Raw genomic sequence first — 16,597 nt, forward strand, 5'->3', positions numbered from 1 at the left:
ATGATGCGTTCTCGATTTTGGTCGCTGGATATCATGACAGTTTCAGTATTGCTTCGGTTTTGGCGGTAACATTTAAGTTAGGTTATGATTACCTGTTGTCGGTTTGGTTATTATTTTATGTTTTCACACAAGAACTAAACCATAGAATCCCTAACTATTTTAATTTTCATTTTTTTTTAATAGTGTTCTACTTCAGTTAAATTGTATTTGATATACCCTTCTTACCTTGTCATAAGGGTTAATTCTTAGGCTGCAAATTGCAACCGTCTTGTTGCATTATACATACTTCTTTTTAATATTTCTTAGATAGCAAATTTCCTATTTGATTTGGTATAAATATAAATCACTCAGCCTATAAACATATATTAAAATGTATATCCGAATAAAGGCTGACTGGCTGGAGGATAAAGAAAAACGAGAATGTTTTATATCACTTTCGAAAACAACAAAAATCCGAGAGCTAAGGACACTAATAAAAGCAGAAATAAACTTGGATCCAAAACTGCAAAGGTTATTCTACAAAGGCAAGGAAGTAAGTTAGTCTTCATAATACAACTTTTAACTTTAATATGTACTTTTTACATTATTTTGAGAGTGCAATGTTTAGTATATGTAACATAATTGGGTATAATAATATATTGATTTGATTTCATGTCTATACTAAGGTGATAATTATCTAAAGCCCAAGTTGACATATTAACATGTTCTATAAGAATAAATGAAATATGTATTTATTTAATAGAAATGAAATACAGTTATTAACTTCTCTTAATCAACTGCGAATCAAATCTTCAACAACTGGATTTCATTGTCAAAACAGATTGACAGAATGGTTAAATTTAAACAATTTTAGGGTATTTATTAGACCACTATATCAATTTAGCCTTAGAAACCCACATTTTAGAGATAATTGGGCAAACAGCAATATTGCTCCGCTAACAGGATGCTGTTATAAATTAGCAAGATATTTAGAGAGATTATATAGTGGAGAGTCTAATAGTCTAAGTGGATGGTTTTCTTTGTGTATTTTTGGAAGAAACAACATTTTAGGAAAAATACCATTTGTGCATTTTAATTTATTTATTATTTCAAAATCAGATGTTAAAGTGTTGGATATCATTTCTATTATTTTATTTTATTTATTATGGATATTAATAGTAGGATCTTTAAAAAGAGGAACATAAGTGTTATTGTCTGCTAAAATCAAATGTGCTTTTGTTAAAAAATCATCTTTTGTTAAAGCAACGATTGACTTTTTAAGGATATTTTCCAGATTATTATATTTCCAACGTATGTAATCAATTTAGGAGTATCTTCAGTTAATAAATGTTGTAAACAATTTATTGATCTTGATATATGGATAGGTATTAACTCATGTTTTTTACATTGAAGCAGAAATTTCTTATGGTGTTTGTATTTTGCAGGTTGACTGTTGGTTTTTGCATAGGTTTTAAAGGTTGTGTATGCTTTCATTCTATCATCGCTCTCTCAAAACGTCGGCAGTATTTAAATCAAAAACTTGAGGTTTATTTGACCCCAGATCCAAGTAATAAATTTATGTGCATTTGGGGCCAGAGCATGTTAATGTCACAAATTGTAATAAATTTTTAAGGTTGTTTATTGATCATAAACTAAAGTTTGATAAACACATTGAGAAGCTTTGCACTAAATTGGCATCTGGCTGTTTTCAATTAGAACGATTAAGTGCGAGCTAAATAAGAATATTGCTAGAAAAGCTTACTTTGCCTTGATTGATTCTCACTTGGCTTGTGGGGTTTGCTTCTGGGGTAACTCATCTCTTTCTTTATTTACTTCTGTGTTCATTTTACAGAAGTGTGCAGTTCAATATCTGTGCGGGCTTAATTTAAGGGACTCATGTAGGCCTTATTTTATAAAGGAAAATATATTAACTTTCCCTTCAATTTTTATTCTTGAGACTGCTTGCTTAATGTATAAGAAATATTACTCTGTATTAAACTCTGTTAACTTAAATAATACCAGGTCATCTTTTAACATAAATTTACCAATACCTACTCCTAGTTTGACACAAAATTCAATTTTTTAGAAGAGCAAAAAAATATTTAATCATCTTCCCCAGTCATTATGGAAGATTCAAACATATAAACGTTATCGACAGCAGGTAAAAACAATTCTGCTTCATAAAGCATTTTATAGCTTGGAGGAATACTTCACAGAGCATTTTTGAACTTGGTTATGTTTTAATCTACACTATATGATGTCTATTGATTGAGTTTATAATGTAAGTACTGTTTAAGCAATAATTAATTAAAATATTTATTTATTACACTCTCACAAACACATTGGAAATATAATTACATGTTAAGAGTGCTTACTAAACCAGTAAAGGCGAGAAAAAAAAAGACTACAACTAAAATATTCTAACTAAACAAATTAACAATATAAAAAAAATATTAAAAACATAAAAAACATACAAATACATATAGCAGGTTCTAAAACAAATATGTGTACTACTTATACTTTGAACTACCTAAAATGACAGATCTAATTTGTCCTACAGAACTATTAAAGAAATCTATATCACATTTTTGTATATATTCATTACTTTGGTACATCATTCGATTTATAGGTGAACTACTTGGAGTTAAACATTGGAACAGCTTTTTATTTCTTATTCTTAAGTTTACTTTAGGAACCACAAAAGTTATGTTGTTAATTAATGAACATTTCTTATACTTTAAATTGTTGACAATATTATATATAAATAGTACATCATTTAAACTTCGTCTAATACTTAATCTAACCATACTAAATTCAGTCAGCATACTTTCATAAGAAATCATATAGGGACAGGTATTATGAGTTCTTAAGTATAGATACCTTAAAAACCTCTTTTGCACTTTTTCAATCATATCAATATGCACCAATGACTGTGGTGACCAAATAACAGAGGCATATTTTAAATGGGGTCTAACCAATGTATTGTATAACATTATGATTGATTTTATTTGTTTAAAGTTTTTAGTGTTTCTAATTACAAATCCAAGAACTTTATACGCTTTATTGACAATAGCTTCATAGTGCTGGTTAAATTTAAAGTTTGACTGCATGTACACACCAAGGTCCCTACATTCACTTTTCCTGCTTAGTGACAAATTATCAATCATGCAATTAAACTTGGTACTTTTTCAATTTCGTGTTTGTGACCCAATATCTTCAATATTGCGGAGGGTTGTTGGGTGGGGTCAGAAATAAAACAGAAACCTATTTACCTAAATGTCGACATTTCGACTTATATTAAGTCATCCTCAGGACACTGAAATGGATTCAAGTAATTACAGAGATAAAACAAAGTAATTTCAAGTACATAAAAAACACTATTAAAATAAATGTTCTTTAAGTTACAAAAATTAAAACAACAAAAAACAAAAACCACGACACAGTTAAAATTACATTCAGGTACAATCCGTTAAAAAAATTTTTTATAAAAAAAAAACAGTATAAAATAAATTTTTTTTTTTTTTTGTTATATACATTACACCTCTTACCTAAGTCTAGGTTTCTTAAGTTATAATTAAAATAGGAGCGTAGAATTATTTTTAACATGGGTTAAATTGTAGATGTTACTGTGGGCAAACTAGAATCAACAAGAAGCCAAGAAACAAATGTTTTTATTCTTCCGAGCGTTTATTTATTTAATTTTTATGATTCAATGTTATGTTGATAAGTTAAGGATAAGTAGATAAGGAAGATGTATGTATCTATACGTTCAAAACCAGAAACTTAATTTGTTAATACACTGTGTGATCTAAATTTGGGACATACACTCTTTGACAAAAATAAATTTTATGTTTTAGTTTTATCTTTTTGGTAGTAAATTAATTAAATTATAGTAACTTGCATTTAGATCATCGGTGTCTTGTTTCTTATTTATGCTTTCTTTATACTTTTTTATATTAACCATTTCTAGTAAAATTCTTTTTTTATAATTTGATTCTCTGCCAATGATCCGAGTGCTGTTAAAATCAAATTGGTGTTGTTGATTGAAGGAGTGTTCTGCTAGAGCAGTCTTCCCAGATGCTGCGTAGTTCGTTGGTTTTACGCTTCTTTCGTGTTCGCTAGTTCTGGTTTTTAAGTACCTGCCCGTTTGGCCCACATACAGACCTTGACAATCAGAACAGGGTATTTTATAAACCACGCCACTTTGTAACTCATTTGGTGTTTTATCTTTGAGTTTTGAGAAGTATTTGTTGATGGTATTTTCATTTTTGAACGCTATTCTGACTTCATCATCAGAAACAACTCCTGATAGCCTTTCAGACAAACCTTTGACATAAGGAATTTTTGCAAATTTATGGTTTTGGTTTTCTTTGACTTTAATAGGTATAGGGTTGTTGTTTAGGATTTTGTTTAATAGTTTATGAGGAAAATTGTTTTTTAGTAAAATATCTTTAATTTTGTTAACATTTTTTTTATGAAAACTGGAGTGAGATAAGGCTATTGCGCGGGATTTTAGGTTGCTAATTATGTTTAATTTTTGTTTAAATGAGTGATTTGATTGGTAGTTAAGAAATCTCTCAGAGAAAGTGGGTTTGTGATACCAATCAGTGATGATTGTATTATCTTCTGTTCTGATTAATAGAATGTCTATTAATCAGAACAAAATAATTGAAACAAATAACAGTCAATACTCATCACACTCTATAGAGTGTGAAACAAATAACAAACTTCCATTTCTAGACATTCTATTAATCAGAACAGAAGATAATACAATCATCACTGATTGGTATCACAAACCCACTTTCTCTGAGAGATTTCTTAACTACCAATCAAATCACTCATCAAACGTACATTCCACTTTTCGTGTAAAAGTTAAAACATGACATTTACCAACATTTAATGACTTTATATTAACCTTAAATGACTCAGACACTGAGTCTAAATCACTCTGCAACTCATCACAAACTTTAATAGATGATATATGTTTAAATAACTTAAAGTCATCTGCAAACATGACACACTCAGAACATTCTACAGAATCTGGCAAGTCATTAATAAAAATCACAAACAGTAATGGACCAAGGTTACTGCCCTGTGGTACTCCAGACACTGCCATGTACTGCACATATAATTCTCTACCCATCTTAACCTGTTGAATTCTTTTTTTTTGATAGGAAGCTATAAATTTACACGCGGACAGAGAAAAACCGAATTTACCCAGTTTAGTGATCATCAGACCGTGATCAACCTTATCAAAGGCTTTTTCACAGTCTGTCATGATCACTGCTCTTTATTATCAATAGCCTTAGCTGTTGCCTCTGTCAGAAGGTCAGGATTGGTGACAGTCGAGACTCCCGGCAAGAAACCGTGCTGCTGTAGAGCAAATTTATTTATAAAGGTGTTCAAGATATCTTGGTATAGAATGTTTTCAAAAATTTTTGCAAGAGAATTGAGAAGACTAATTGGTCGATAATTGTCGATAACCAAACATGCATCTCCCGATTTAAATATTGGAGTTACTGTTGCATACTTCAGCATTTCAGGAAATGTATTCGTCATTAGACACAGATTAAAAATTGTTTTTAGTGTAGCACACAAAATATCAGAACATCCCTTATAAATATAAGAAGGTATGTGATTGTTACCAGTGGCTTTGGCTTTTTTGGCTTTAATTTTTTGATAGTTGCTTTAATGTCGTCGTCAGATATAAAGGAAAACATAAAACTGCCGGAACATTCTTCAAATTTAGGCTCCTCAGACTGCCGGAAAACTGACTCAAAATATGCAGCAAATGTGTTAGCAATGTCTAGAGCACAACAGAATGACCCTGAAATGAAACCTCTGTCGGAATATTAGGTTTTAAACGTTTAGATCTTATAAAGTCCCAGAAGGTATTTGGGTCAATAAAAACATTGTTTTCAACTGTCTCATGATACAATTGCATTTCTTGTGTAGTTTGATATTCGATTGTGGCCCTCAGGGTTTTAAATTACTTTTTAACCTCCAAACTAGCATCCCCTATTTTATTTGTCTGTGGAGTTTACTTTTTAAACTTTATGTTTCTTTTTAATTCTGTAGAAAAATAAATTGGATAGCTACTACTTTTGCAAATGTCGCTCTTTACTGTTTTTTCGGTATTGCTTGATCCAAGCATTCATATACCTTTTTGTAAAATAGATCAATACATATGTTTACATCTTTAGTTACTTCAAGATCTGACCAGTCAACATCCTTAAAAAATCCAATAAATTATACAACTTATAGAAATCACCCCTTGAATAATCATAGATATGCTCACTGTGAGGAAGACTTATTCTCTTTTGTTGTGATGTAGGCAGAGTCTACTGTCTGAATACTAATGGAGGGATGGTATGAATCCTCCTCTAAAATTAGACTATCGCAATGTTTTAAGTCTAAAATGTTCATATTTGACAGTACAAGGTCTAGTTGCCTTTGCATTTTGTTATAAACAGAGTTGTGTTGATTAAGATTGTAAAAGTTTAAAAAATTATTTAAAAACTTACTTTTCTCACAGCCTTCCGTTGAATAAAGTGGTAAATTGAAATCACCTAAAATTATTACATCTACATTCTTATCTAAAATACACTCAAATTAATTAAAAAATTGGACATATATATCTACATTTACATTAGGTGGGATATAAACAGCACATAAATAAAATAATTTCTTTTTACTTTTAATATTTACCAGTAAGCACTCGAGATTAGAGCTATTAGGAATATCCATGCTTACATTTTGCATGCTCAAATTCTTCTTCACAGCCACAAGAACTCCACCTCCTCTTCTGCCATCATTTCGGTCATTTCTGAGTACATAACATATAATATAACATATAATTTTACAATAATTTACAATAATTTTACAAAACTCACAAAAGTATAAATAGATGTACACCTAGATTAGAATCTGTGTGTGTACAAAACAAAAGTAATTAAGAAGATAATATATATAATTCACAATTCACTTAAAGTTATATACTATATACCAAATATATCAATATACTGTATACTATATTATACTATATACTAACTATATTAAAACCAAAGAATAAACCAAAATAATGATTAAATGAACTAATGATTTAAATCGCCCTAGTGAGAATAACAGATCTTAACCACAAATATACTGATAAAGCTGCATATACCCTATATTTAATTTGCAAATAAATAATTATCTACACAACACCGTAGCAAAAACTTCAAAGTTTTCATGAAGCAACCTATTTATTTCTCTACTAAACATATGTATATTTCGAACTTCTCTAATACTACTTGGAAGAAGGTTAAAAAATTTTGGGCCAAGGTATGTTAAAAACCTTTGAGTAGTCGCTCTTGTCAGAAAAGGCACACTAACAGAATGCACTGCTTGGCTTCTAGTATAGCAACCCAAGTTCTCTATCGGTCGCCGCAAATTAGGATATTTATAGACAAATATTAGCACTGACTTAGCATACATTTGCTGTATTGTAAAAACGCGCGCTTCTTGGTATAAACGGTTTGAGGAGTATCTGGGATGTTTTTTTAAAATTACTCGTAAAAGGTATTTTTGAGTAATGTTTAAAATATTTATGGTACTGGCAAATGATCCTCCCCATATTGATATTCCATATCTAATGACTGATTCAGCCAAGGATGTATATAACATTTTTAAAATGTCGTATTATTACCTGTTATCAAATTAGTACCTGTTATCAAAGAGCTCTGCATTATGAATACCATCCGTCAGCCAGGTCTCAGTCAGGATGATCAGATCATATTCCTCTGCCAAAATACTGGTATAAACTTCACTAATCTTTGCTCTGAGTCCTCGAACATTCTGATAATAGACCCGCAATGAAGTTGTTTTTTTCGTTGGTGTTGATGTTTCATTTAAGGATCTTTCTTGGTTGGTCACATCCTTCTATTCATAGACATATTTTAGATTTTGATTTCTTACTTGTATATTTGTGTTGTGCTATTTATTATTTATTTATTTTGATGTTACACTAATATGTTTTAGATTAATGATTGTTTGTCTCAGTTGTTGATTGTTTACAAAAAGAAATATATATATGTATTTTTTTTTACCACAGCTTTGTTAACAACATCTTGGTGTTTTAGATGAATAAAGCTTTATTTCATTTGATTTGATTTGATTTATCAAACTTGTTTCTTACAGATTGTATGTTAAGCAGAAAAAGTTTATCATGACCAGGCACACTTTCAACATTCACAGAATTGCAGCTGGTTGGTTACTCCAAAAAATCATTGCTATTCAAACAATAATTAGAAGCTGCAACACCTTCTCTAACCACCTCAGTCTCAAGATCAGTACCAAGTTTAAATTAGCTTTAAAAAAATGGTTTTTCTTTTAACATTTCCTTTATTGATAAGCTAATACTCTTTACTAAACATCTTTATTCATCTATCTTAATATATTATGTTTCATAAAAAATTTCTATTCACAGATGGTTGACGGACAAATTCTCAATGATTATTCGGTACTGCCAAATGACGTTATAGTTGTTATGAAGCGACAAGTTTTACAAGAAACAAACCTAAAAACGACCTCTTCAAAGGATGGTAATAATGAACAAAAAAAGTCTGTAAGTAAAGAAACAACACCAGATTGTGACCAGCTAGTTGATGCGATGTCAGATTACTATCGTGTTGGAGACTTTGTGGATGTAAGACTATTGGATACTGGTGCTTGGTATGAGGCCGTTATAGAAAAGATCTTGAAAAAGGATGGGGATGAAGAGGTTGATAAAAACCTGATATTTCGGTTAAAAAGGTAAGAATTGGTACAAAATTGGTACAAAATTAAAAAGCGGTGCCCTCAGATTAGGGACCTTAAAGTAGAATTGTTGCCTGTTAACAGTGAGACTATTTCTTTTAAGATAAGCATCAGCGGCGATTGCAGGAATGATTTTTTAAGACCGGGTAACTGGCCTAGAGGGGTTATCTTGCGAAAATTTTGGTTAAATAATAAACACAAGATAAATTTTCATCAAAATCAAACGAATCAAACCATAATTTAGTGCGGGATGGCCCTTCTGGTTCAGGTGTTTGTGTGTATTATGCTAATACAGGTGGTATGAGAACTAAAATAAAAGATTTTCAGCAGGCACTTAGTGTTAGTTGCTGCTGCTATGATATTGTTATGATTGCAGAGACTTGGTTAACATCTGAATATTCAGATGCTGAAATTGGAGTACCAAATTATGATTTATATAGATATGATCGTCAAATGGGTACAAATACTACCAAGGCTCGTGGAGGTGGTGTATTGATTGCGGCTAAAAAGAGTTTATGTACACATAGAATTGGTATCCCACTTGTTGATGTGGATATTTATCAAATCTATTTGACTTTTACAATTGACAATCAAAGCTTTGTTGTTGGTTGCATTTATATACTATCTCCATCTCCACTTCAAGCCTATTTAAGCCATTGTGAATCCGTTGAACATGTATATAGTAGATATTTAAGTAGTTTGTTTGTCTTGGCAGGTGACTACAATTTACCACATGCTAGATGGGAGAATGATGATCTTGGTTTGGTGGTTGGTGGTTGTCTGGAGAATGACAGAGAGTCTGTGCTTTCTCTGGCCAACTGCTTTAGCTTCTATAACTTTTTTCAGGTAAATGGGGTTTTAAATACCAACGGGGTTGCCTTGGATCTTGTATTTAGTAGCTCAGATTTAACTAGTGTCGAACGTGCAATAGACAAGATTTTTGAGAATAGCTTGCACCATACAGCAATTAGTTTTGACCTTTGTTGTGCAGAAAATTCTGATGATATGATATATGAGGAATATTTTTATGATTTTGGTAAGGGAGATTACATAGCAATTAACGATTGTCTTGCCGGGATAGACTGGAATCAATTGTTTTTGGGAGAGACATCTATTGATGTCATAGTTTCAATTTTCTATAATGTGATCTACCACTCAATGGAAAGGTTTATTCCTCTAAAGAGGTACAAAAGTTCTTCTTTTCTGTGTTGGTTTTCTTCAGAGCTTCGCAGTTTGATCATAAGAAAGAAACAAATTCACAAAAAGTTTAAAATTAGTGGTCAACAGCAGGAATATGATGAATTTGTATTTTTTAAACATCAATGTGAGTACTTAAGAGAGTTGTGCTATCAACAATATATTAATAAGGTGGAAATGAATCTCGCTAGCAATCCGAGGTACTTCTGGTCATATATTCGAAATAAAAGAACTGGTTTTAGCCTTGGTGATCAGACTGCAAGAGGTGTAGCCTCTGGGATGACACATTCTTTGGACTCTAAGATCTATTCTATTCACGGTGAAGTTCACTCCAACTATACTTTATCCCAGATGGCAAACCGTATATTTGAATTAACCACTGACTATGTTAGTACGGATAACATTATTGTTTGCTTAGATTTAGGATCAACTTATTTTGACTGTCACTCCTTTTATGGTTTACTTTCTTTGGGTAAATTCACTAATTTAACTTTAAGCTTAACTTACGATGATACAAATAAGTTTAATTATATTCATGTGGTATCTATTTGTAACAGATTTCTTAAGTCCCAAAGGGCTTCAGTAAGAATTTTCAGCAATAACTCTTAAAATAATAAATTTAGAATTAGTAAGAGTGCTCTTTGTGTTCGTCTGGTTTTGTTTGTTACTGTTAGTTATGCGTTAAAAAGAAATTTTGTACTCTCCCCCGTTCTATTATCTAATGTTAATTTTGATAAGCATTCCAGTGGCTCTAACTCTGATAGTTCTCCTCTTACTCTTAACTCTACTTCAGCTGATGCCTTGGTTAGTTCTTCTTTTTTAGGGTAGGCAACTTTGACGCATGCATTTCTATTATGCTTTTGAATATTCAATCACTGCGCGGTAAATTTGATGATTTGTATATACTTTTAGACAGTTTAAATTTTCCAAACATTGTCTTACTTACTGAGCACTGGTTGAGAAATGAGGAACCAATTTCCCTTCCTGGCTACTCTGTAGCTTCCAAATTCTGTAGGGCTGGCCTTGGATATGGTGGCACTGTGGCTCTTGTGCATCAATGTTTTTGCGACGGCTTTGTTGGTTTTGGCGATTTTGATGATCTTAGTGTCGAAAAGGAGTTTGAATTCTCAATTGTTTATTCTGGTAAAGCCAATTATTATATTGTGTGTATGTATCGTTCCCCAAATAGTAGTATAAGTACTTTTTTAAATAGTCTTGAACAATTCCTTTTAAAATTTTCTCCTAAAAATACTATAATTCTTGCTGGCGATCTTAATATAGAAAGAAAGGAAGAAAGAAAATGTGCTATATTACGTAAGACAACAAAATCTTGTGTACAAGCATCCTAAAAACTAAAAAATTCCAAATTTACTTTAAATTTCAAATTTCAAACAAACATAACATCTAATACACTTTACCATAACATTTACACACATTACCAAAATTAATCATAACAAAACAGATTGAGAAAAAAAAAAGCATCTTTTTGATAAATTTCATTAAAAAATAAGTAAAGCTGTCAATAAAACTGAATTTAGAAGAAGTAAATTAAATTATTTAACAGGAAACAAAACTAAAACACTAAAATGATGTCAGAGCACAGGTTAAAAGGTATCATTGAAAAAATCGTCAAGGCTATAATATGCCCTGGATAATAAAAGTGATTTTAATTCCTTTTTGAATCTCTTAACTTCTAAAATTTGTCTGATACATAGAGGAACGGGAAAATCGTTAACCTGGCGAGTCATATGACCAGTGTTAGAGGGAGGTTTAGGACATTTATGAATAAGAGTAGCTGTTTCTAAGATAAAAAGAGAAAAAAGAGTTAGGATTTTTTGAGATATAAAGAGAGGTTTACAAGAATCTCTTAACCCAGCGGAACATAGGTATCTAACTGCCTTTTTTTGAATCACAAAAATTATGTTTAATAATCCCTTGTTGCTTAAACCCCAAAAAGGCAAGCCATAACGAAGGTGGGACTCAATAAGAGAAAAGTACACTGAACGTGCAACTACCCCTCCCAGCTCATGCCCCGCCATTCTTACTGCAAAGCATCCAGAGGATAATTTTGATGCAAGATTTAGGATATGATCTTCGAAGCGAAGGCGACCATCAATGGTAATACCAAGGAACTTAATATAGATTTTGAAGATGGGGAGAATAGGGCTACATTGGATTTAATTAATTTGCTTTCCTCTTTTAATATTTCTATGCATGTTAACAGCCCTACGCGTGTAACAGGTACCACATCAACAACCATTGACTATGTTGCCTCCAATATACAGGAGAATGTAATTTGTAATGTATTTGATCCAGCTTTGTCTGATCATAGTGCCATCCTGGCTCAGGTGCCATTCAGAAAAAGATACAAATCTAGAGGTTTGGGTAGAATTTACAGCACAAGGAACTTCCGGTCTTTTGATGCAGGATGTCGGTCTTTTCATTGGGACTCAGTATTTTGTGAGCAGGATGCTCTTGCTTCATTTCACGCATCTCTTTCAAAGTTAGTTGATAGATACCTTCCCGTTCACCCATTAAAAAATCGATTTAGGGACCGGAAAAGATGGTTAACTCCTGGTATTCGCATTTCCGGTCGTAATTTTAGATTTTTTGGTATTTTAAAAAAGTTCTACCCGATAAATAATTTTGTATTGTCGCTATTCTCGAGATATCGAAAAGTTTACCGGAAAGTTGTGTGTGAGGCGAAAAGACTCTATTATTCCAAACGTTTGAAATATTCCTCCAATGAGCAACGCGAAGCGTGGTCAATTGTTAATGAGGTTGTGTCCAAAAGTAATGGCTCTCAAGAAGTGCAGATTGATTCTGACATATTGAATAAGTACTTTTGTTCGGTTGCTGATATCCTCACAAAGGGTCTCTCTTCCACTTATGACCCTCTCAAATTTTTACCTACCACTAGTGGAAACTCATTTTACCACAGCCCCACTACTCCCAGGGAGATTTTTTGCACTATAGGATCGATGAAAAAGAAAAGGGCATCTATAGTGACGATGGTATTTCAGTGAATTTATTGGAAAAACTTCCTTTTGAGTGCTATTCAGGCTCTTTCTGATGCTATTAATATTTCATTTCAGTCGGGCACATTTCCTCTTTGCCTAAAATTAGCAAAAATGTTGCCTCTTTATAAGGGTGGTGATCGTTCTAGTCCATCCAACTATAGGCCGATTTCAATTTTGTCTACTTTATCTAAGTTAATTGAAAGACTTATGAAGGATCGTCTTTTAAGGTTTCTTCTGGGGGAAGGGGTTCTTTGAGATGAACAATTTGGTTTTCTATCAGGGAAAAGCACCTCTGACGCTATGTTTGATTTCTTGTCCAAACTTCTCCAGGGTGTTAATGGAAGAGAGGCGACTGCGGCGGTGTTCTGTGACTTGTCCAAAGCTTTTGATTGTGTGAGTCATAGGATACTGCTTCAGAAGCTTTCTGCTTATGGAGTTAGGGGTGTTGCACTGAAGTGGTTTGAGTGCTATTTGTCTGGTCGCGAGCAGTCTGTGTACCTTAATGGTGACTTTTCTGGTAGGGAGTCTGTGGATTGTGGTGTTCCACAGGGGTCAGTCCTTGGTCCCTTTCTATTTCTTGTATACATTAATGATCTTATTACTCTTAGCATATGTGGACATTTTACATTGTTTGCTGACGACACAACGGTTTTATGGCCGAATAAAGATCCCAAGCAGCTTGTCAGAGATGTTGCAGCCGATCTCCTAAAATTGAAGCAATGGTGTGATTCCAATCAACTTTGCTTAAATATGTCAAAGTCCCATATTATTGGTTTCAATTTTCAAGCTGAGTCTTGATTTTGGTGAGAACGCATTGGACATGGTAGACAATTCTGCATTTCTTGGTTTAGTCATTGATAAAGATTTAAAGTTTTCTGACCATATAATAAAGTTAAATAAAAAACTTGCTTCTGGCTGCTTCTCTGTTAGGGCAACCGCTCATGAACTGGGGAGAGATGTTGCTCGTGATGTGTACTTTGCTTTGTTCGAGTCGCATTTAAGGTATGCTCTTCCATTTTGGGGTGCATGTTCAAATTGTCTGTTTCAGTCTGTTTTTGTGCTGCAAAAGAGGGCTGTCAGAAGTTTATTTAAGGTCCATTCTAGAATGCATTGTGGTAATCTTTTCAAAGAGAGCCGTATTTTGACCCTGCCATCATTATTTATTTTGGAAACTGCATGTTTAATATTCAAAAATAAGAACAGTTTTCCAATCCGACATCACAGTTATCCTACCAGACAGATTAATAATATTCCCCTTCCTATTCCTCATTTTACATCTATCAAAGATTCATTTATATATCTCGGTTTAATGATTTATAATCACATTAGCGTGGAATTAAGAAGTGTTCAGTCTTTGCGCCAGTTTCGCTGTAAACTGAAGTCATATTCTAAAAGCCTTTTTTAAGGCTGAGGATGTTGTGTAGTAGATGCTAAGCTTTTAACCTGTTAATTTTAATTTTGAACATACCTTTATGTGTCCCTTTATCTCTGCTACCTTTGTCTACATGCATATATTTTGTTTTATAAAGATTTTGTTTGTAACATTTTTCTCTTGCATTTTTTTTTTTTTTTTTTAGGCATTTTATATGTTGTATAAATTTTTTATATTTGTTTTGTAAAATCTGATTTGATTGTATTTATTTTTTGAAGCTTTGTCAATAAAATTCGCATACATGTACCAAATTTTCGACAATAAAGTACTTGGAAAAAACAAAAAGCCTTCCCTCCAGAATGACATACAATAACAGGATTAGTATGAATATCTCGGATACTGCAGATATGTTTGCAGAATACTTTTCATCGGTCTATTCGGATGAGCAAGTCAATGACATACCATCTTTTGATTTTGATAAATCAATTTGTCTGAGCAATTTAACTCTGTCAACGCAGGATGTTTATGAGGTTATTACTTCCTCTAAGAATAAGCTCTGCTCTGGACCAGATGGGATTCCGGCATTCTTCCTAAAGAAATGTGTTTGTGTTCTTACAAAACCAATACTGTTCATTTTCAACAAATCTCTAGGTACTGGTTCTTATCCCACTCTCTAGAAGAGAAGTTTTCTAAAACCCATTTTTAAATCTGGTAGTAGAAATGAAATTTCCAATTATCGAGCTGTGTTTAACCAATCTGAGTTGCCAAAGCTCCTTGACTGCCTGGTCAGTCATAGGATTGCTTGGAGTTTTAAATCTTTATTTAATCCTGAGCAATTTGGATTTATAAAAGGCAGATCTACTGATGCTAATTTGGTGCTGTATGTCAACTACCTCTACCGCAACTTGGAGAAGGGACTTCAGGTTGACTCAATATATATAGATTTTTCCAAGGCTTTTGATCGAGTTAACCATGGGGTACTCTTGCAGAAGCTTAGGGCTTTAGGTATTGTGGGGCCTCTTCTTCAGTGGATCTCGGGATTCATCAGAGGTAGAACCCAGATTGTAAATCTTGGAGGTAGATGTTCCTCTGAAATTTTGGTGCCATCTGGGGCGCCACAGGGCTCTCACTCAGGCCCTGTTTTGTTTTGCCTCTTTTTGATTGATTTAGTTTGGAAACTTGAAAATTGTCGTGTGCTAATGTTTGCTGATGTTGTGAAGCTATTTAGGCCTATCACATCCCTTTCCGATGCTGTGCTCCTGCAAAAACCCCTTAATTTGTTCTTTGATTGGTGCCACTTGAATAGAATGGCCCTTAATATCAATAAGTGCCATAAGATTACCTTTTCTAAGCAAAGAAACCCTATTGCTTTTCTTTATAAAATAAATAATGTAGCAATTGGTGTCAAAACAGAGGTTTCTGACTTAGGAATATTTATTGACTCCAGGTTGTCTTTTAAAAGTCACATCAATCAGGTGACTGGTAGGGCAATGAAAATGCTGGGTTTTATCCAACGGTCTACAACTGATTTGTCTTTGTTTACTTTTAGATTACTTTATTGCTCTTTTGTTAGGCCCATCTTGGAGTATGGCTCAATTGTGTGGTCCCCGTCATATAACTGCTACATTGAGCAGATTGAAAAAACTCAAAATAAATTTTTAACGGTGGCTGCTTTTAGATGTGGTTACAAGAGACGGGAGTATTACTATCAGTGGGTCAGGGATAACCTGAACTTACCCACATTAGAGTCACAAAGAACATTACTCGACTTATGTTTTATGCATAAGGTTTTAAATGCTACTATAGATTGTCCCGAGTTATTGTCTCTTTTTAAACTTAGGGTGCCTTCCAGATTGAATAGACAATCAGATATATTTTCAGTCCTATTCCACCATACCAATTATGGTATTAATGAGCCAATTACACGAATGGCTCGAAGTGCTAATGGTCTGTCAGGACTGATAAGCTTTTTTGACTCTAGGATTACATCTTTTAAAGGGCAGTTAAAGAATATTATTTCATAGGGGCTTTAATTAATTAACTCATCTGCACCTTTCCTTGATTTATAAACTTCTGGACAAAATTATCGCACCACTTGATTTTTAGAGATTTTTTTTTAATAAAGATAAAAAAATAAGCAAACTTATAAGCATTGTTAACTATGCATTATTAATTAACAAAAACAATTATATTCTATTTAACAAAACGAGATTTACGTAACTAAATTCAATAC

General features: G+C 32.7%; 1 protein-coding gene across 2 annotated transcripts in view; it reads left to right on the forward strand.

Annotated features, from left to right (window-relative positions):
* LOC126736027 (E3 ubiquitin-protein ligase UHRF1-like) overlaps window positions 1-16,597 on the forward strand; it is an 89,352-nt gene that overhangs the window by 16,327 nt on the left and 56,428 nt on the right. Inside the window, exons 1-2 of one of the 2 annotated variants that reach the window (XM_050440216.1) lie at window positions 73-532; window positions 8,447-8,772. In XM_050440216.1, the coding sequence (XP_050296173.1) occupies window positions 371-532; window positions 8,447-8,772 (488 nt within the window). In that variant the 5' untranslated portion in view covers window positions 73-370. Of the gene's footprint in view, window positions 1-72; window positions 533-8,446; window positions 8,773-16,597 lie in introns of those variants that run through there. The other variant, XM_050440217.1, reaches the window with a different exon arrangement.

Source organism: Anthonomus grandis, chromosome 5 (genome assembly GCF_022605725.1).
Source record: "Anthonomus grandis grandis chromosome 5, icAntGran1.3, whole genome shotgun sequence".
In the NCBI taxonomy this organism is placed as follows: Eukaryota; Metazoa; Arthropoda; class Insecta; order Coleoptera; family Curculionidae; genus Anthonomus; species Anthonomus grandis.